Below are 22932 nucleotides of genomic sequence, written 5' to 3' on the forward strand. Positions count from 1 at the left end.
CGACAGAGCACAAAGGTCCCTCCTGCAAATTTCCCGAGGTGTTCAAGGAAAACCTGAAGGGTTTAAGGAGGCTCAAGACTGTGAGCCTTTGGAAATATTTGGTCTAGGAGGGGACCAAAGAGACCTTAGGGAAAGGAAAGCAACATGCTCCATTAGTTAAACTGAATGGACTTGAACTAATTCCTTCTAAATGACACAAGGAAAAGTTTCAGTAGTCTCATTCTGAAAATAATTCACAGTCTCACAAGCTTGGCCTGCAGAAAGCACAGGCCTGTCAGTTCTGAGTTACCCCTGAATGTGAAGCTCACTTTTAAAAGCTTTTAAACTTCACTTTGAATTAATTCTTAATGAGGTCCTTTTAAAAATGCCACTGGGAAGCCACTGCACATCGTTTTTGGATGCTCGGTTTGCCTGACTGAGAAAGGGATGGCGTTTCAGAGGGCTGGCACTCTGCAAATAAAGGCCTTTCAGAGTGCACTTCAAAACCACTTGTACTTACAAAACCCACTTAGACTTGCACAAATCTGCCCAGCATCTGCCTCAGACTTAGACACAGACTTGAGGAAATGAGGAGGTGGCAATCATGTGAACCAGAGATGCTGGGTCCACACTGGTGCTCACATTCCCTCATTCCACCTACCAAAAACTGAGTATTGGAGACTGAAAGGAAAGCAGCTGGGTTTGTTCTCTGGATTCCTGCACTCATACACACACACTTTCCTAACAAAGCAACCTTCTCATCTGGTTTTGAAAGGAAAACTCACACAGACTTGCTGAGCAGCCCAAGTTGCAGAATGCCTGCCTCACAACCTTGACTTGTCAATCCAGCAGCAGCCTACTAGCTCTGCTTTTAGAACAGAACTGTGATTAGCCTGAAGGGAATAAAATCTCCCTCTTGCAGCAAGCTCTTCAACTGCACTTTTGACAGCCCTTAGTGATACCACCTGAGAAGGAAGGGATGCAGATCCTTCTTGTGGCCATCACACGTGAAACACACCTGCAAGATGACCTGGCTTCCCATATATTAAGCTTTCTACACAGACTTGCCACAGTGTCTGAATCTTCTTCCCCCACCTGCTCCAGTAAATTATTATGGTACAAGCACTTCACAAAAGGAGCACAATTGCTTGAAATTACACTAGAGACAAATGTTGATAAAAAGGTGTCACAGAGGGAATGAAAACTAACTGCTGTGAAATTTAATGAAAGCCTCTGTGTGCCAAGGGCACAGGCAGCCAAATTGAATTTAAAGAGATGCCAAGCAGAGAGGCTTGTAATCAGACTAGCCACTATGCTAGATGAGATAAGCAGGATGACTTTTCTCTATCACCAGATCAAAATAGACTGCAATTCTTATGCATGAGATGAAAAGTTACAGTATTTATTCCCCCAGCTTCCTGTGTTCTTAGCACCGGATCTCTGGCTCAATGGCCTCAAATGGAATTTGCCGTCTCCAGCACAAGGCTGTCCCAGCCCTCGCAGGTCACCGAGCTCGTTCCTGACACAGTAGTTATTGCAAATTGTCATGGAAAAGGGGAACAAGCTGAGCAGAGCTGTGAATGGCTCAGCATAAGCTATCTGCAGCCACCGTGTCCCCTTTCATAGCCTGGGAAATTAACTGAAGGCAATGGAGGGGAATAGGAAGTGGAAGATAACACTAATGTGGAAGGCGGAAGCTCGGTGCTCTCATGCAGCACAGTCTCTAAAGCATCACTTCAGCCTGTAAAAATTCACTTTTCTTCTCTATTATTATAGCAGCATTCTTTTGAAATAGCATTAAGAAAAGCCTGATCTCACAAACAGAGCTGTGCTTGCATTCATCCATGGGAGTAACCCCTCTGGTTAAGACCAACAGGCAAACAAGCTGTGCAGCCTCTTTGTTGGAAACAGCTTCAGCTACATTAGGCATTTCAGTGGCTTGGGGAGTTACCAGTAATTTGGAGGACAACTGGGAATGGACCATTGGTGTTTGCCTTGGCCCCAGGCCATACAGAGGCTCGGGGTCTGCACCTTTTCATCCCTGAGGAGTTTTGTCATTGCAGTCTGCTCAGACTTGCAGCCTGGCCCACACGGATGCCTTCTGCTTTCACTGGTCTGCCCACAACCTGGACTATTTTCCAGAGGAAAGTGTCCAATTAAAAACTGAACAAAGCTCTCCAAAGCCAGCCACCAGGGTTGTACAAAAATAACTTCTCATACAAATATCCTGACTTACATGACAGCCTCTTGATTTTGTGACATGCACCTGTAATAGTTTGGAGGTTTGTCTTGGCTGGTAAGAGCTTTATCTCAGCCCTTAGTGCCATTCATCATGGTCCCACTGCTGTGCCAGAAAAAGGACTTGAAAACTAACAGCATTCCTTGAAATCTAAAACATGCTGCAACACAGAAGTCTTACATTTCCCTGTACATAATCCACACAAGATCTGAAAGGCCCTCTGCAGCTCAGCAGCAGCAGATACCTTTGTCTGCGGCTACGGCAAGTGCGGCTTTATCAAGGAGGTGAAGGTCTTCTTGCAGCTCCCTCCTGTCCCTCTCCGGCTGCTTCCTTTCCCCCACAGCACCATGCTCTCCCTTGGCTGGCTTTGCCAACTGCAACCCTGGCCTCTGGGGGATGCAGGTTACTGAAAAGGAAACTCTATCCATGTCATTTACTGCTAGGCCAACACTTAGAGGTTTTCTTTTATTCCCTCCTCTACAAAGCGCACAAGAAATCAGTCAGCAGCAGTTCTAACCATGTCAAAAATGAAGAATACCCAAAGCACCCTCAATTTCCTAGTCCAGCTGTTTCAGTTAGGATCTCTTTGGAGCAGCAACTGTCTCTGCTTCTTCCCCCAGCACGACAGGTTTCTAGACTTTGCTCCATCACAGCAAGCACCACAGCAGAAGCAGCACTGTACAACTGGGGACGTTTGTGCCAATTTGCCAGGCAGATGTGCTAATCTCCAGGAAGCATTTCAGTGCTGTAGGCATGCAGCAGAACCTGGGCTGAGTCAGAGGAAAGTTTCAAAGTACAAAGACAATTCCTCTCACACACTCACAAAGGTCCCTCGCCATCACTCTATCCCAGCTGCTAGAGTCCGAAAGCCAAACGTTTGTTAGTGTGTCCTGGTAAACCCTTCCCAGTAACTGGCACTCAGATGCACTGTACCTGGCCTGCATTGCTGGTGACGTCTGAGCACCAAGGTCATTCTGATTTAAAGAGACACTTAACAAATTTAAACATCTCTGCATAAATAGGCTTTCAGTTAGCTGCAGATGCAGACAGAAGGCTGACTTTGTGAAGAAGTCACACTCGCAGAAGCTGCAAGGCTCTCTCTTACACTCTACTATGTCAGTGAGTTTCACAGCCTTTCACAGGGTGCTGTGTTTCAGAAGCAGCTTTTGTCACTCTAGATTGATCAATTCATGGCTTCATCTCAAAGCCTTTCTCCTCAGTGCAAGGGACAAGCTCCATATCCCTTCACTTTTATTAGGAACCATTCCTCTCCAATCAGTAATTGCACTTCACACACAGAAGCATCTTTACTGGGAGACAAGACAAGACATCTGAACTGCCAGATTGCAAGGGAGAGGGTCAAACCTTTACATAGCTACAGACATGAGACAGTGTTTGTCAGAACTCTGCATTTCCTGCTTCATTCTCTCCAGAGCCTTCAGGACCACGTGACAAGATAAAAATAACAAGGATTTCCAAGAGCTAACTGCTTAGGCTTTTCTCCATTAACATTTTCCTTATATTCCTACAAACCACTGCCAAGAGTACTGAAGAGTCTGTGAGCCCAGGGAAGAGTTGTACCTTTAAATCAATTCAGAATGGCCTCCATGGAAGAATGGAGGTTACCAGGATTATGAAGGAAAGCATAGCTCAGCTCATGGCACAGCAACTCCCTTGACAAGGAGTTTTGTCCTGCTGTAATTAATATCCTGTAGTGAGAAATCAGGTAGGGTCTGCCATCTTGTGAAGGTCTCTGAGTGGCTACACAGCAGCAACCTCTTCCAAATCCCACTAGCCACAATGAGGAGCAATGGAGCTGAGCTCCACATCCTGCCCTCCCCTGAGTCCCAAGGGGGAGTACTGCTGTTGACTGCAGCAGGTCAGGCTCTAAGGAAGAAAGTCTGACTCTGTTCTCAGATGCACCTGTGACATCAGGGGACTGACAGTGGAATAAACAATGTAAATGAGATCTAATCAAGCCTAGTGAATCAGCCTTATCACCAGCATTGTCAGGGTGCATTGACCATGCCCAGTTTTTCACGCCTGAGAAGATACAGGACAGCTACTAGAAGGGATTTGTCAAATGCAGTGTTGTCTCTCTGACCTGTGATGTCTTGTGGTGGCAGAGTCATTTCAAGACCAAGGAGAGGATGTCCTTCTTGGTCCTCTGTGACTTAAGGACACTGCATTTTGGCAACACAGAAAGCTCAGCATCACTGAAGTCAAGGAAGGTACTCCACAGAGCAAGGGAAAATTCTTGAAGGGGGCGCAGGCAGCACGATGGCCACAGAAGGGATGCAGCTGTGGGGGCACCTCTGGTGGTACAAACACAGCACTTTTTCTTAGCATGCCATGCTCCTTCCTCACTGCTCACTGGATGGAAACAATACACTGCCTGCCCTCAAGTTCTGTGCCTGGCCTCACTGAAATGAGGAAGGAGACTGAAAATTGTCTTACTGTACTTTACAGGGCCAAAGAGCTTAAACAGGGAAAATGTGTACTGGAGAAATCAAGGGGTGGGAGCAAGGAGTAGGAAATGCAATTGAGTACTGTGAAAAATGCCAACTGGAATGCTCAGCAGCTTCCTGAGAGAAATTAAACCCAAGCAAACACACACAGCAACAACAATACAGGCAGATTATGTGGACATTGAACACTGGGCACAACCCTGGAAAACACTAGGAACAATTCTCTCCTCTCTGTGGGGCACATGACCTCATCTGCACTGGGAAATACTGAAGCATTTTGATGCCTAAGTGAAGTTCCCAGCAATATTCAAATACCTCATGGAGCTCAGGGAGCACAAGAAGCCAGGCATTCCAGAGCAGAAACAAAATGGCTAATTCCACACCAGACTCTGCTCCAATCAACACAAATGCAAAGGATCTGAAGTGATGGAACTCTGAATTTAGCTTGACTCTGCATCAGCACAATACATTATTTGCTCCCTTGCCTCACATTTTCTGAAGTTTCATTAGGTTATGCAAGCAAAGCCTTTGGAAATTAAAAGTGTCACAGAAGTGCTGAGCATCATTGTTCCTCTCTAATGAAAGAGGGGGGGTGGGGAAAGAAGTCTGAACTTCATTCTACAGATGAATAAAACAGCACTCTAGGACTTCTTTAGATCAAAAATTCTCTTCTCAGTGCAAAATTCTGCTCCATCCAACACAGCTGCAACAATATTCAAAGCACCACTTCTATACTCGACATCAACAGGAAAAGGAACAAAAACAGAGCGAGTCTTCCTTCTATTTTCCTCCTACATCAGCATTTCCACTGTAAATGTGCTTCCAAAGCACCTAAAATCTAACTTGCAGAACTTGCTTCAGGCTGAAACTCTGCATGTTCTCTCCTTCCATGTATTTAGCCCAAATTTACATTAGGAGAAAAGAGTCTTGAAATGAAAAACCCAAACAAGCAAAACAAAAAAACCACAACCAACCAACCAAACCAAACCAACCACCCCCAAAATGACTGTGTTTGCATATCAGGGAGTGATAGGACTAGGGGGAATGGAATGAAGCTGGAGGTGGGGAGATTCAGGCTGGAGGGGAGGAGGAAGTTCTTCCCCATGAGAGTGGTGAAGCCCTGGAATGGGTTGTCCAGGGAGGTGGTTGGGGCCCTGTCCCTGGAGGTGTTTAAGCCCAGGCTGGGTGAGGCTCTGGCCAGCCTGATCTAGTGTGGGGTGTCCCTGCCCATGGCAGGGGGGTTGGAACTAGCTGATCCTTGTGGTCCCTTCCAACCCTGACTGACTGATACTACTAATACAGTATCAACAGGCTAATTCACTAGAGCAGATCTTCATGAATAAACAGCCTTCAAACCACACCTTTGTCAGGCCAGTGTCACAATCAACTCATCTTACTTCTAGGACAGAAATCCAGGTGTGACCTGTGCTGTCACTGACTTCAAAGGACATGCAAGCGTTTGCAGCCCACCAGGGCCCTGCTGCTTTGTCAGTAATCAGAGAAACACTAAGAGCTGATACATCTGAAGCTGCTGGAGTCAGAAAGGGAAAAAACAGACTGCTAGACATGGAGGATCCTCTCCACATCATTTGTCGTCTTCAAGTTGCATCTCCACTGTTCCAATAGTACTACAGCTCCCTGCTTGCTCTGTGCTGCCCATGGACTTCGCTGGCAGAGATGGGCCACTCACAGCTACTGAGTCTGCACTCTATGACCAGTGATGTTTATTACCAAGTCTTCCTTGCTAACCTGATCTGTTAAAGCAGTTGGCATTAGCTTAAATGGGAAACATTGGCTCACTCAAGTCTCCTTCAGAAGGACTCCTCAGGAGACAACCTCAACCAGAAGTTGTGCTGTTAGATCTGTTGGGCCAGCAGCTTTCAGCAAGCCTGAAGCACAAACTTCTGTGAGCAAGGAGAAGGCAACCACGGGCAATGGGATCCTCTCGTAAGAGCATCCAGTATCTAAGCCTGCACCTCTTCTTCAGTTATTTCAGATAAGCACCTGCTAACTTGCATTCCCCTTCAGGCAGATTCAGGGTCCCGTGCATAGAGGAAAGATTTAAGCAACACAGGCTAGAGCAGGAATCTAATGAATGTTGTTTATACACTGGGAGTGACAGAGGACTTATAATGCATCAGTTCAGATTCACTCCTGAATTTGTCTTGTATTTTAATTGCTGTCTAAATACAGCAGAGAGGGAGATGGCTAATCATCAGTAAAACATATGCTACGAAATCTGTTAAGGTAACATCAGTGTTTAAAGCCTCTTGCTCTGCACCTCTCCCCAGGCAGTAACATTTCCTTTCCTTACTTACCTGGATTCCAAGTCTAAATCCAAGAATTTGACTTTGTGCTCTACCACAGCATGTGAAGGTAGCCCACAGCCTGGGGAAGCAAATACTGAGCATAGCACCAGCAGTCACAGGATGCAGTTTAGCAAGGCAGAGTGAGCCTGAGAAGGGATGAAGCTGCAAAACCATAAACGATCCTTAATCTTGTAGTGGATGTCTACTGAAAACTGGAGAGGTGTGAAGCACTTTCTACACAGGCTATTCTGATAAAGAAATCACAACATAGCACAGCTTAAATGGATTAAAAACATCCTAACCATTGTACCTCAAAAAATAACAACGATGTAATGATCCTCAGGCAAACAGGACTTGGCCATGGTATCGACCTGGAAGAAAACCAGTCACAGTCATTCACCACTGGAACCACTCATGGAGATCCTGACTTTAGCAAACTCGATCCAGACTAGAAGGTTTTTACTCAGAGATACATTTTTCCAAACCAAAATCACATGAAGGCTGTCCCATGAGCCATGCTAGGCAGATCAATCGCTGCAGTGTTCTCTGCTGACCTTACTTGTGCTGCATCTGGCAGCCCAGGACACGGCAGGCAATCGCTCACTAGTAATGACTGGCAGCACCTTGCTCCCTGTTTCCTCCTCACCTCCGGGCAAGGCATTTCATTAGCCACTCCTGTGGTGCTACACTGTACTGACACCCAGCCTGCAGCCTGCCTGTGCCTAGAATGAGAATTGCCCTGTCACCTGAGCACAGCAAAGTCACTAAAGCTTTGTATCTCACAAGAGAAAAGAGGAAGATGTGGCAACACAGCCCCAGGCAGCTAACTTGCAGGTGGTGAAGGCTGCTTGGTGCTGGACAGAAGCACATGCTTCTCCACAGCCTCTTCCAACAGGGAAGCCCTTCAAAGCATATTTTTAGGTTTAAAGGACTAAAAGGTCATGAATGCTTTCATACCTGAGGGTTTTTTCAGGTACAAATTTCAGGAGGAGTTGGGAAGAACAGGAATAGATGGGCAAATGGCTGAGATAGGCCTGGGAGAACTGCAAAAGAGTCTGGGGCAACCATTTGTTCATGGAATTCTCTTGATCACCTCAGATCTTCCCTCCCCAGCAAGTCTCTTCCCAGTTACATTTTCTCCCCATGGGCAGAAAATAATCCTGCCCTCAGTCTTCCAGACAGAAAACAGAGAGTTTCACTTCAGCTGTCAGACAAAATAAAGGTTACTGGTCAATGCCTGCAGTTCTTTTCCTCCAGCTCCACATCAAGCTTCTGTAGGAGTTTCTAGTCCCTGTAGCCAGCTGGAACCACTCTCACCCAAGTCCCTAATGACTTTTGATTAGCCAGTCTCAGAATCTAAACTAGACGTTCCCCTTGCCCCACAGGCTGTCTTTAACTGCCAGGCACGCTGCTTCAGACGTGACTTAGGTTTCTCCCTTCACTTTCTTAACTGAGAAAAAAATCAGAAGTTGTTGGGATCTGAGTCCTCCTCTTCTCAAACGACCAAACACTCCTCTCAACACCTTCTGCTTCAAGAGCTCTCCCGAGTTTCCAGCCAGCAATTCAAGGACCACAGTTTCAGGAGTTTCAGCATTCCCAAGAGACATAAGGGAAACAAAACAGAGAAACAGGGAAAGGAAGAGAAGGCACTGCGGGAAACTTTGCTTATTTACCAAAGGCAGTAGCACAACTTGTGCTCTGCTTGAGTGCAATCAATGAGCTATCAGTACTACAGACAACAGTACAGACCTCATGGTTACTCAGCCATCATGGAAAGGGCTCACCTCTCACATGCCACTCAGACTCAGGGCCAAATTGCCAGGCTCAGGGAGAGGTCTACATCAGCAGGCTCTTTCATACTTTGTTCCCTTGGACTAGTGCCCCTCTGAGCTTGGCCTAGCTGTCCTATGCAGTCAAAGGCAGCTCTGAGCTAATGCAGATTTCATCTGTAATTCCTCCATGCTGTCCATTTTAATGAGGAGCTTCCCCTTGCCAGCACAACGCTATTTGAATTGACCATCCTTGTAATACTTGTGTCCTCTGATCCACTGCCTCTCATAAAACTAGGTAACCTTTAAGTTCATTATGTTCTTAAAATTACTGCTGTGCTCTTAAAATCATTGTTCTGCATTCAGAGGGTGAAACTACTCACCAAATTAGTTTGTCACATCTGAGTCACCTACCTGCAAATTTCTGTCTCTCCATTAAAGTGGAATTGACTTGCCATGGCACAATGGAAAGAGGATCAATAATTACAGGCTCCAATTTGCCATAGATCTGTTAAACTTCACTTCCAGCTGTCAATGTCCTCAAAGCTATGGTCAAAGATACACCCTTGCAACCTGTTCTGGCTACATTACATTTTCCTAAGCCTTCCACACTCTCGCAGGAAACCAGCTGGAAGCACTGCACTTACTGTTATCAGTGAAGACTGTATCCATCTACTTAGCTGTGCCCTCAAGAGGTTACAGACAGCATAACTTTCACCTCAGTTGTCAGTTCTCCAAAGCAATCAAACAGAAAGGTCCATGCAGCATGTTCTGAGACACGTAGCAGCAGCTCAGCAGCCGTGGACTGCAAGCCACTGCCAGCCACTGCAGAAATGGCTGGCCTTGGGGTGCTGGCTGCCCCTTGTTACCCACTACCAAAATGCCTCAGAAAAAGCTAAACAGTCATTGTCTTTCTGGTAAGCAATTGCTTGAATGGCTTCAGTGCTGCCACCTGATTGTGCATGGGAGAGGAAGTGGTTCCCATAATTGCAACTGGAAGGAAAAGTCTATGACGCAGTCCTCCTCCTAGGAGCAGAAGCAGGATGTATCATCCCTGTCAGCTCAAAATAGATGCATGCTCTACAGCCAGGATCATCTGAAATAGCAGATGCAGCCCAAGTAGGTATGATCCACAAATATCTAAGGAACCCTTTCCACTCTGCACGGATCTGCAGTGTCTTGCAGGTTCTGCCAGTCACTCTCTATGAGAACAGCAGATTATGGTACAAGCACTCATGAATAATTCACTCCTGTGAGTGAATTACACAACTTGGGGAAATCCCAGCAGTAAAAGCTTGGCACCATTTAGCTGGTGCAAGCTGCACTACTTTTATACAGGTGTTATTCCACTGACCCACTTGGAGTCACTCCTCCTTTGCACTGCCGTAAGAAGAGGATCAGGCCTCTGGTAAGCAAACCTCTGCCACCCCACCACAGCAGTAAAAATGATTCCAGTGTTGCAGTAAGTTAGTTGTAGCAGCTTTGGTGCTCTGACTCACTACAGCTTCAGGGACTTGTACATGTCACCCACTTTTGGGGGGTGACTCCACCGTCAGCTAGCTCAGCTCCTCATCGAGTCCATGTCTTTAAATCACGTTATGCAAGCCCCTGGGATCCCAGGCGAACGGCACACCACTGAGGTCACAAAGTGGCTATGCTGAGTGCACCTTCACACTGGTTTCTAACTTCAAGAGCAACATGGTTAATTCTAACACTCATCATCCTCCACGGGAGCAACCCCACCACAGGGTATTGGTTCAGGTGACGCAGCTGAAAACCAAGTGGAGCCACTGAGCCATCTCCTTTCCCTAACACAGAGGATGAATTATTAGCATCACTCAGTGGGCTGTTTATTTCACCAGGCCTTTTCTTCATATCAAGATAGGAGAAAATTCTTTTACCTAGTCAAAAATGTATCTGTGAGGGTTTTGTTTGGTTAGATCTCCAAGTGGAGGTCAATTAAAATAAGAGTTACTGTGCTGTCACTGAGACATATTCAAAGCACACATCATGGCATGTAACTGAATCTACAACTGCAGCACCAGGAACAAAGAGCTGGCATTCCTGGTTAGTAAATAAAACAATCACCTTGTGGCTATCTTGACATCAAATGACCTAATAATCATAGTGCCTGGCTTAGGCATCTGAATAAACAGAGTCATGTTGTTTAAACAATGAAGCTATACTAATTTATAGCAGCTGCAGACCTGTTTAAGAGAGTGAGGATTTGATCTTTGCCCTAGCATGTCACTTCGGTTCACCCAAACCGCTGGCTTTCACCCTCACGTCCCCAGAGTGGGGTTTAAGCAAGTAGAGAAGTGATGGGAATTCACTGTGCTCATTTCTGACACACCTCCAGCAGAGCTGAGTGAGATGAGAGGCAACCATACAAGCCAGCAGAGTGGAAAATTAGACATGCTGTGTAACTAATTTCTGAACTGTAAGCAAAGTTGTTGGCAATTCTTTTGTTTCCTGTCACCAGTTCACATTTCTTTGAATTGCCACCTAGCAAGGACATGCACTACCTGCTCACACTTAGCCAGGATGACATGCTGCCCAGTCAGCTGGGACAAGTTCCAGAGGTGGCCAAAGTGTGGTCTGAAGTGACCTCTCACCTCCTTGCACAGGAGTCACCGTCCTACATCCAAAAAGGAGGCACACTTTCAGCCCGTATCAGTATCACAGGGGCACGCAGCTCCTCCTGCATCCCCTGGCAGCCACCCACCCCACTGGAGCTGGCGTGGTGTTTAGGGTGGCTATAAGCAGACAAGAGCTCATCTGGCCCCGTTCTGTGGGCAGGCAGGAGAGTCTGGCCACAAGGAAGGGAACAAACACAAAATAAAGCCAGAGGAGACAAACCAGCCTGAGATGGCCTGAATACAGCCAGACTAAGCAGGCTTACAGCGTGTCATGGAACTGAAAATGCCTCCACCCCCTCACTGCCTGGCTGGAATTGCATAATGGAGCAGGCTTCAAGAAGCTGCAGCTCCCAGCAGAGTTAACTCTCCAGCAGCTGCTGCACATTCATATTGTCAGCCAGATTAAGCAGAGGAATGCCTGTGGGTCACGAAGCCGAGGGAAGGGTGAAGTGCTCTGGAGCGCAGAAACTACTCAAAAAGTAGTCAGGGCTCTGCGCAGCTGGGAAGCAGCTCTGCTGGCATCACCTGGCTGGAGCCTTGGCAAAGGGCCCACTCCTTGTCTCAGGTGTCCACTCTGAACCGGACAGCACTGGGCTTTTGTCTCTTGCTTCCTTACTGCTGCAGATCTGGGATATATCCTGACTGCCCTTGCAGAGCAAGTTTCTGTTGGTAGAGGAGAGAGGTGGGGGTCCCACTGCAGCCTGCTCCTCCAAGCCATGAGCCAGGGCACCCTGCAGGGACCAGACTCTATCGGGCACCTGGAACACTGGCAGCTGAGCTGCCCCAGCACCCAGGCTCAGGGAAAGACATCCCGTAGAGGGCCAGGCACCGGCGGGCGGTGGAACGCTTGCACCAGGCGAAAGCGAGTGCCGCTGAGCCACGTCACACATGACAAGAGTGATGATTTACCAGGAAAACTGCCCTGCAAAGCATGCCTGGGGATCCTGCTCATGGTCTTATACCCTTCAAACACTCCACAGTTGTGAATGCTCCGTGCAATCACAAGGTAAAACAGGAGAGGAGCCCATGGACAAACCTGCAGCACCACAGGCAGGCAGCACAGGTCAGATGGCCTGGCAGGGCTCCATTGGAGATGGTGGGTCACCTCCACCGAGGATGAACAACCCCTGCTTCAAACACGGGCCAAAGACTTGCTGCCAGATCCACACAGCTGCGGAGAGCAGAGGTGGAGGAAGCTGTGCCAGTGGTGGAGGTAGGAAAGAGAAAGAAGATAGCATCTCCTCTGCAAATCCTCAGCACTCCATGGGGCTCTGCAGCCCCCACACTTCTCCAGGTATCTCCATCCTGGCTCAACTCTGCTGCAAACTACAGCCACAGAACCACTGTGAAGATGCTGACACACAGAAGCTGACTTACCACGCAGCTCTCAAAGGTTGCACAACAGCCAAGCAGGCACTGAAGCACAAATGAGTGACCACAAGTGCCTGTATCTTTGGGCCACAATCAGACATGCAGACAACCAGCACAACCATTGAGGAGCCCAAGGGGACTCTGACACCAGCAGGACGTTTGACTCAGCCCCTCCCCATCCTAAAGCAGATGGGGAGTCTCCACACACGCAAATCAAGAGCCCGGACACTCCCATCGCCTCCTCACACAAGCACTTACCCCCCAGGAACTGGATGCCTCCTGCCACCCTGCCCACAGTCCTGGAGATGAGCTCAGACACGCAGCAGCCCATGAGCGCCGTCAGGGCCACCAAGAGGAGCAGGCCACAGCCCAGCCCCGTCACCACCGTGCAGATCCTCCACTCCGCACTGGGGATGGCCTGAAAGGAGGCGTAGCGGCCGCACTGCTCCACCATCACGGTCACCTGGCGGCTCTCGTCCCGCACCGGGTACGAACACCTCCGGAACGTGCCGAAGGAAACCGACTTCTCCAGCTGAGACCCCAAGAGCCAGTAGGGCATGAAGAAGCCCACACAGGAGGCAGCAGCACAGAGGAAGGAGAGGAAAGCCCAGATGATACCAGCACAGGTGAGGCTGGAGGCCATCTCTGTATCTGCTCCAAGAGACCTCTCCAGCGGGCAACAGAGAAGCAGCTGTGTCTGTCAGAGGAGGGTTAGGGATAATCCGGAGTCTCTCAGCCTTGGCAAATCCTCGCACTGGGAGAAGATTGGATCCTAACAGCCGAGGGGATGTTTCCTCCCATCATGAAGTGTCAAAGATTCCTAATTAAGTAACACACACAAAAAACAAATGAGAAAAAGAAGGTTCAGAAATAATGTTAGGGAAAAATGTTTCTCTGCCAGGGTCCTTCCTACGGACTGCTCATCAGGACACCTCACTTCTCTGCCCCATCCTTGCAAGCAGACACTAGAATCACTGCCAAGGAGAGTGGCTGCTGCGGATAGCAGGATGGTGGTGGGAGCAGCGGGCTGGCATGTACAGGAATGCTCTGCAGCCACCTTCAGGGGCTCCCTGTGAACTTGCCTACTTACATTTCTCCAACACCTTTCTTGGTCTTTCCTGCACCAAGAGAGAAAAAAGGTGAGGTCTCTCTCCTTAGCTAGTCAGGCCTTCCTCCTGTGATGCTGCAGGGAAAGTACTTCCCATTTGGCATGGCCCCGCAGCTTCAGGGAAACTGCTCGCTGCGCCTAAGGCTTTTCCAGATCAGATGCCTGTGGCAGAGGCAAACCTCATTAGCACACCCCCATGAGAAGTCTAAGATGACATTTTTTCCACCCCTCCCTTGTTGGCAACTCCGTACAAACGGTTCAGAAGTGCCAGGAACCCCAGCCTCAGGTGGGCTCCTGGTAGGAGCAGATACAGTCACATCTTTTGGAGTCACCCTCATGCAGCCTCAAGCAGTACATGACTGAAACACAGGGATCTCTCTTGATAGCCCTTGCTCAGCTCTTTCTCTTCTTTGCCTCTTCCCAGCCCAAATCCAGGACCCTTAACCTCTCTACATCACTCTTGGACAACTCCCAGCCTCTGAGTTCAGTATCAGTGTGACCAAATGTGTTTGACTGTCAAGAAGCCCATATGCCGCTTCCCAGAGACTGGGGTGGGGGGTCTTGTTAGATCCATGCTGGATCATTACTCTGACTGCATTTGTGAACTTATGATCATTTCTGACAGCTGCTGCCAAATTAATTGCAGTAGCTATTTACAGGGACTCTTTCCTAAGCATGATTAGATGCCAGTCAGTGAATTTAATTGATGTACAGGCAATAAAATTAATACTACTTCAGCACAAGGAGGGAACGTAAGTCAAATGAAGCATGTGCACCACACAAAAGTTTTGCTTACTTTTCAAACATTAAGAAGTCTCTCCTATAATTTTAAGAGAGGCTACTCAAGAAGCACACACCTATCTGTTCCTAGCCCAGCCACGAAAATGCCTTTCAACCGGCAAGAGACCATATCCCTGAGGATAAGAGCGTGGGGCACAGGGTGCCTCCATCCCGCCAGACGCTTCTTCTGGAGAAGTCTGTCTGGGTCTTGCCACGACAACAAACGCCTAAGGCAAAAGTGGGTCACGGCACTTGGGGGAGGTCATCCTTGAATCGGGGGAGGAGGCACGGCTAGAAAAAGGGGACAACATCCAGACTTCCAGGGATAGGACCCTGCAAACCAGCCCGCTCCGGCGGGGCATTAGTTTTGCTTCTCCGGAGACTGCCAGCCCACAGCCCAGGCGCTCTCCGGGGAGGCGGGATCGCCCCTCCGGCCCCGAAACCCCACTCCTCTCCCTCCCGGGGCAGGAGGGGGCGGAGGAGATATCCGGCTGCCCCGCAGGGAAGGCGGCGGCCGGGAACCAAAACTCGCCGAGATGATGGGAGGGAAAGGCTGCGGGGCGAGAAGCGCCGCGCCCGCGGGGCCGGGAGGGTGCATGGGCGTCCGGGGAGGGGTAGGCTGGGGTGCAGAGGGTCCGGGAAGGGCAGGGGATACAGGAGGGGCAGGGGCTGGGAGGACAGGGGGCCCGGGAGAAACAGGCTGGGAGAGGAAAGGGTAGAAAGGGAGATGCAGGCGGGGAAGGGCTGGCAAGGCAGAGATGCTGGAAGAACAGGGGATCCGAGAGGACTAGAGTACAGAGCCAGGAAGACAGGGTGGGGGCCGAAAAGGGAGAGTGGTTTGGGGTGGCAGGGAGATCCGGGAAGGACGGGGGCCCGGGAGGGGTAGCATGTGGGAAGGCAAAAGGATGGGAGGGGTGGGGATCCAGGAGGGGAAGGGAATCTGAAGGCTCCGGTAGAACGGGCAAAGGATGGGATGGGCAGGGTGTCGGTGCGATACAGGAGAGGATGAGGGTCCGGGGATGTAGGGGATGTTGCCGTGCAAGGTGGGTAGGGGCCTGGGAGGGGAAGGAGGTTCTGAGGGGTCGGGGATCTGGAGTCGCACAGGGCATGCAGCGTACACGGAGTGCGGGAGGGCAGAGGTCCAGGACAGTAACCGGTGCAGGGGGACCGGGAGGGGCAGGGAATGCGGGAGGTCCAGGACTGCCAGGATAGGGCTGGACAAGGTGCCGGGGACATGAAGGGCTACTTACTGATACGCCGTACGCGGGGGTTGCCCTCTGCAGTTGCCGGGAGCACATGGGTGCAGGGCCGGCGGCTGGCGGCCGCCCTAAGCGACTCCACCGCGGTCCCGGCGCGGAGACAACGCGGGCGCTCCGAGGCGGGCGGGACCGGGACCCGGACCCTCCCTAGCCCGGCCCGTCCTTCCCTCCCTTCCTCTGCACTTTCCTCTCTCTCCCCGGGTTTGATTCCTCGGGAAGCAAAATACACTCTGCCGCCTCTCCTCCCCTTCACCCCGCCGCCGCCTACCCGGGCGGGACCCGCCGCGGACGGCGCAGTTGCGGGGCCGCGGACGGGGCCAGGGACAAGGGGCCGGGCGGCAGAGACGGCGCGGGGGGAGAGCAGGGGACGGGGGAAGGGGAGGGCCTCCCCAAGCCCTCTCGGGACGCGGCGGGAGTCCTGACTCCGAGGGGTCGGGGCGGGACGTGGGTCCCGTCTCTCGCGGCCCTCGTGGTGCTAGGGCGGTGGGTCCCGGTTCCACGGGACTCGAGAGGTGGGTCCCAGTTCTGTTCCACCCGCCGCGGCTCCGTCGCTAGCTGGTGGGTGCCTTGAGCGGTGGAGCCGGGGATGGAGGAGAGAAAAAGGCAGGAGAGGAAAAAAGCCGGCGGGGAAGGGGTATAGAAGGAAAGGGGGAAGGCTGCAGCCCTTACATGGGAAAGTACGGGCTAATCTCCCGGTGGTGTGCGTGTGATAAGTGTGTGTGTGTGTGCCTGCATGCGAGCTGCTGATCCAGCATTTTGATTGCAACGTTTCGGGAGCTGGTCTACAGCGAGAGTAAATGTGACCAGAGTACTAAGCAGCTCATCCTGGCTGAGTTAGGTCAAGCGGAGAGACAGGAGCGCTAGTCCTTTCCCAGAATGTCTGAAGTGGTAAAGTTTTGGGGAGGGGCTGCCTTCTGAGGGCGAAGAGGGGTGGTGCACGCAGAGCCTCTGGGAGAGAAAGAGATTGCCTATTCTGCCTCTCCGCCCTGCAGCTTGAATAAATTCCTTAAGACAGTTGACAATTTTCTGCCAAGTGTAAATTATGTCAACACCAGACATGTAAAACCTCTTTGGTAATGTTTCTTTTGCAGTCCTGGAACACGGCATGTGATTTAAGTGCTGTTCATTAATATTATTAATGCTAAATGGAAGTGAGGTTTATTGCACTCAGTCTGTGTTTACACCATTTAATAGTAACAACAGTCATGTTCAGAATGAAATTACAGAGCACCTTCACTGGACCTGAAAAAGAAGGCTTTCAATTTTTCCCTCATAATGCAGAGTCTTCAAATCAGAACACCACTGAACAGGCACATTTTCTCAAGGGATAAAAAATGGATTGGAAACTCTCTAGCAAGATCAAGTTTTCCATCCAAACATTTCAAGTGCATTTAAGGAAAAGTGCTTCAAATCAAAGAAGTAGGTTAAAGATAGGCTGAGTGCTAGGATCCATGCAGTAATGTGCTCACAAGGGAGACAACGAAGCTGTGTGCCCCAAACAGCCATGCCCCCCACGGCTACCTCTGTGCTACCTCCACCTGGCATACAACTATATTAGCATGTGATGGGATCAATCTCATTCGAGCAGTTGGTGCTGAGGACCTGAACAACGTTCACTCCTTTCCATGGGTTTTTCTTTGGATTCACTCCAGCCTGGGTCTGAGCACCCTGTGAGCATTCAGAACACGTTACACGAACCCCTGGTGCCTACCTGCTGCTGTAATGTCCTCGTCATTGACTTTGTGTACTCACCACTGCTGGGTAAATCAAGAGGTGACAAGCAAGGATGACCAGGAGGTTTGCTCCAATAGCACGCCCTTGATCCCCACCAAAACATGAATGTGGTGGATGTGCCCATGGAGGGTGGCAAAGAGAAAGGGAGTTGGTGTAACTTTCTCAAGGCTGAGACCCTGCTCTGCAGTGCACCATTGTAGCACCCTTCCCTCAAATCAGCTTTCTGGCTGATGCCAAGCCTCTGCCTCCAAGAGCATCCCAGCTTTCAGGTCTCCACCTCTGCAAGGCACTGCGCACTTCCCGAGTGCCGATGCTCTTCACCGACTGCTCTCGTGCCTTCACCTGGCTCACTCAGGTGTTTTACCTCCTGCTATTCGTCTCACCAACACTTGAAATGGCAAGGATACTAAGCTAACACTGTGACAACTGAGCTGTAGGTGTAAAGAAAGAGAAGAATCAAGTGCCACTAGTGAGTCCACAATTGTTTAGAAGAGCTGGTCTGACATTCTCTCCTTAGCCATGGGTCTCAGTTAAAAAGAACCTGTGATAAATGTGTCTGGATTTGGCATGCACTGGGATCAGACGAGGGTAGAAATTGCTTGGCATTGGAATGACTGTGGAAAAACTTCTGTTTCACACAGAAACAGCTTCTCAGTTAAAACTCTTTGCAAACCTAGGGAGAGGCAAACAAGTATGCATTTATTTAGGCAAGTTATCTCTTCCATGAGATAGGCCAAGGTCCCCAAGTCAGTGTTAGCTCTGCTAATGGCATCTCTACAGCAGTTCATTTATTACCCTTATATGGTTTTATATTCATGCCCTGAGCTGCTGCCGTTCTGCATTCCCTCATGGAAGCCATACACTGAATCCTGCATCTTTCCTGAAGCATCTTATCTGCCAACCCTCTCTGAATGCCCCTGCAAGCTGGCTACATGACACAATCACTTGCAGAGTAATAAGCTTTATTTTACAATTCATTTGCTGTCAGAGGGGTTCTGTTCTGATTAGAAACAAATTCAACTCAGTGTGTGCATGAGGTAACATCCAGATCCTTATTCCATTTCCCCTAATGTCTACATCTCAGCATGCTTCAAGTGTCTCAGCGTTTGCTGCCCCTTTCAGGGAACATTGTGCTTAGAATTAGTTTTACTGGGCAAGTTAGCCAAAACATTTCCATCCACATCTGACTTATCTGAAAGACAAAGGGAGTTGTTACACGGTGCTTCAGGATCTGCAGTCTTTCTTGTACCAACAAAGCAGAGAGAGCTCCACAGAGTAGAGTGGTGACAAAAGTCCTCAGAGCCTTGTCTATGCTGAAACAGCAGCTGGCTTGAAAATTGGTTCTGGTGTTTCAAAATGTAAGAGAGTCTGCTTCTAAGAAAGCTTAAGAGCTGGTCAAGGGAACCTGAGCTGCAGATGCTGGGACCACTGGAAGTTAGACTGGATCAAACACCCATGAATATGCTGTTAGAAGGCTGCACCAGCAGTGAGACAGGAAAATGTACTTATAGATTTTACCATTTCTCTTCTCCCCACTCCATTGACTAAGCAGCTGTTACAGCTGGGGCCTACAAACTCCATGAAGCTAATCAGCACAAGAGAACAGAGAAAATCCTGTCACTGTACCAAAATCAATCCTGGCTAATACACACATCCCAGCCTCAGCCACAGACTCTTCCATTGCTACATATCCTGCAAGACAATCACTGTCATATGAAATGCCACAGAGGAGTATATATGTTCCCAAACCCTGGGGAAAACAAAGCAGCTGGCCAGCCTCCATTTCATTCTTCAGTCTTTGACAAGACAAAAAGACATTGTTATCTTGCAGGCCGCCACCTTGCCTTCACCTGTGGTCCACAGGAGAGGCATTACACCGCCTCGGTTCCAAGCATCTCACAAAACTGGATCTTCAGGTCGTGTCTGCACTCGATTTTAAATCAAAAAGAAAGGTGCAGGCACACCAAGTCGAGAGGCTGTGCACTGGGAACAACAGAGAGTCGACCCAGTTATTCAAATGCAGTCACTAAACAGCAGACCGACAAGAGCTGTTAGGGAAAGCATCTGATGATGAATATATTTGCCTGAAATTACGTCTAATCCACAGCAGCAGCTAGGAAGAAAGAAAACCACCAAACCCCCCACAACCAAGCAGCTGAACAGACAGAAAGAGGACCCCAAGACTAGCACCTGCAGATTTGCCAGAGGAAGGCTTGTAAGAATCAAACTCGTGTCATTAGAGCCCATACATCCATACAGTGTCTCTCCCAAGTCAAACACATCGTGTGTTTCCCACTGCAGGTGGAACCAGAGCTCCAAGGTGTTGGGCTGTCACATCTAAACCTGAGTCCTGGCCTAAAAACTTAGCTCTATATCAAAGATTCTCTCTCCACTTCCACTCCAGTACTATGTAAGGATCAGTACTTATTTTTATGGTGATTCTCGTGTTGATAAATTCTATAACTCCTATTCCTGGCAGCTCCAGGACAGAAGCTAACACTTTTCTGCAGGACAGTTGTCTCACCAGATAGAATGCTATGTTGCTAGCATCAGCCTTTACTCTCTGGATGCACATACAAATAATACCTCAATGTGAAACAAAAGCAGAGAAGCATCCTTCATTACTTGCCCCAAACCCTCCTTTTGCTGTTTCATCTTCTTCCATTGCTCATCTATCATATGAAGCCCCAGGTGCTCTGTTTTGCAGAGCTCTAAGCTAGTAGCTACAACAAATCAAGCCACTGGTTATCTCTTTTGTGTCCTGTTGCTGACAAGCCTGGTGGCTGTGGGAAAGGCCAGAGAGGTTTGTTCTGCACCAGCCCTGCAGTTGAAGGGAGGAATGCCTGCTCTGTCCTCACAAACACTGCCAAGGTGACAGAGCTTCGGGATGACAGGTCCCAGACCTGTTCTCGTCCCACAGGCCAATCGGCATAGTCCTGAACAAACTTGGAGACAAAAGAGTGTGATTTCAATCCTGAATTTCCACTCTTCCCAAGTGGACTTCAAAACCTAACAAATGGATGCGAGCAAGTGATGTCCCAACAAGGAACACTCATCTACAGGCAGCCTGGTTTCCATGCATACAGACCCCACACAAATAACTTAGCCGTGGCATCTTCTCTCTCAGGTACACGTGTGTCTGTCTTCCCCAGGTGCTGTCAAAGCAAGGTGCAGGGAATGCACCCAGAGAGCAGAACTTTCCCTGGTGTCCTCTTGCCCTTTGTCCTGTGCACGTTTGGAGAAATGAGACTGGTTACACGTGCAGCTGTAAGAAGCTTTTTCTTTCTGATTTAAAGCCTCAGGTAGGGATCGGCTTTCAGCGGAGAGTGACGTTTTCAGAGCGGGGCCAGAAGCGTGCTGCTCCTCTGGCTGGCCCAGCGGCTGCGGCTCCGGCGGCTGCTGCAGCCCCGGCGGCTGCTGCAGCCCTGCGCTGCTCGACAGTGACACTCGCTGGACGGCCGGGAATCGAAGGCAGCCCGCCTTGCAAGCACAGGGAGGCTTCACACCTCGCGGTGAAAGGGCACGGATGTAGTTCTTGCTCCCTTCCCGAAGCGTTTGAGGAGGGCTGCACACGGAGAGGAGCGTCTGATGCAGGCTGCCGATGGAGAAGGGTTTGAGAGTGAAAAGCTGGGGCAGAGTGCTGAGCTTGTTTCTGTTCTTCAGAAAATGTGTGTGGATCTAAACCACCCTGTGCCACTCTCTTGAGGTTCCTGAGGTGTGTTTGTGTATCATGCCACAGGGATTTCAGTGGCACCATTTGCATACAGTGTGTGCATCTGTGAACAGGATGCAGGGCATCAGCCTGTTCCTTCCTGCCAGGCTTCTGCTGCAAAAGTGGAGCTGAGATGCTTTCCCCCGAGCTACAGCAATCATTTGCATCTAGGTCACCATATTAGATCACATTCCCAAGGAGGAGGCTAATGATTTCTGGGGGGTTTAGAAATGAAAGCTGAAAATCCTCTTGCTAGAGACAAAGGCCAATTCGTATTACAAGTGGAAACTGATTTCCTCCTCATCAGACCCTGAGCTTTGTACAGATTTCAGACACTCCATGACCCTGGAACCTCTGAAATACCACACAGATTCGTTCACAGAAAATCATAGTGACAAATCTTGTCAGCTGTAACCCAAACAGTTCCAAATTCCTGCTATGTCAGTGTCCAAAACATGTTCACAGTGGGGAAGATGCAGGCTCGCTCTTTGAAAGCTCTCTAAAAGGCTTGTCAACAGGAAATTCAGTGTGCATACAGCATTCATATACCCCCATGGGCACATATTGATGTGTTCTCCATAAACACCTATACCTCCACATGTGAAAAATACTACACAGGAAGTCCTTGAGACTCAGAGCGGACTGCAGGCCACAGCCACATGCCCTGAACTGTGCATGGCGAGTGACAGGCACCTATTCAGCCACAGAGGATTGGATCATGTTCTGCCGTGCCCTGTGCTCACAGGGAAGCTGCAGCCAGTTGAACAGAGGTGTATCTCGGCCTGCATGTCCCTCTTAATCTTTCTCTTTGGCTTGTGTTACCCTTCCAAATGATGAGTGGCTCTTTCTGTGCTATTCAAATGCACCAGTTCCTCTTTCCACCAGTCTGCCATGCTGTGGGAAGAGCTCCCAGCTGCATGTGGAAGGGCTGTCCCTGTATTGTGCTGCAGCAAAATATCTGAGTGCCAGATCGTGCTTCTGCAGCACAGCTACGTGTGTCAGTGTTCCTTTTCCTGATGAAAAAGCTGATTAGCCAGGTTGTTACAGTTGCCACTTGTAAGGGGAAAGACAGCAATTCCATTAATGTGCTCACAGGAACTTCATTTATATTTCCTCTTAACCTTTCCAAGGATATTATCATTTCAATAATTAATTGCTTTTTGCCATTTAATTTGCAGTTTACCATTTTCAAGGGAAATTGCCCATTAAGCCAAGGACTCTTTAAAAACACAGTGCTTCACTCAAAGGCACAGCACCAGCTGCCCTACAGAAGCTGGAGAGTTGATAAACCACTTCTGTGTCTGAGGACTCTGTGGTGGCTCTGCGTCTGAAAGAACTGCCCAGTGCTTGGTCCCTTAACCACCTGGAGGAAAATGAGGCAGGATGGGGCTGAGGCAGTGCTGATGAGGGAATTAATGCTTATTCTTTCCAAATTCAGGAAGGGAATTTATCCTTCCTCTCTGACACAGTGAGAGTTGTCTTTCCTCTTTCTTCACAGCCGTCCTGTTTCTGCAGATGAAGTTAACTGATGATGCAATACTCATCCCTGAGGAGAATGGCATGGA

The 22932-nt window shown here is 49.3% G+C and overlaps 1 protein-coding gene across 1 annotated transcript in view; it reads right to left on the reverse strand.

Annotated features, from left to right (window-relative positions):
* LHFPL6 (LHFPL tetraspan subfamily member 6) overlaps positions 1 to 16243 on the reverse strand; it is a 209254-nt gene extending 193011 nt beyond the window's left edge. The window contains exons 1-2 of the mRNA XM_068168618.1: positions 15913 to 16243; positions 13033 to 13594 (exon numbers count right to left, since the gene is read on the reverse strand). Coding sequence (XP_068024719.1) covers positions 13033 to 13417 — 385 coding nt within the window. The 5' untranslated portion in view covers positions 13418 to 13594; positions 15913 to 16243. The remainder of the gene's footprint in view (positions 1 to 13032; positions 13595 to 15912) is intronic.
* Positions 16244 to 22932: the final 6689 nt, after the last annotated feature.

This window comes from Melanerpes formicivorus, unplaced genomic scaffold (assembly GCF_026170545.1).
Source record: "Melanerpes formicivorus ecotype bairdi unplaced genomic scaffold, bMelFor1.0.p_v2 SCAF_144, whole genome shotgun sequence".
NCBI lineage: Eukaryota > Metazoa > Chordata > Aves > Piciformes > Picidae > Melanerpes > Melanerpes formicivorus.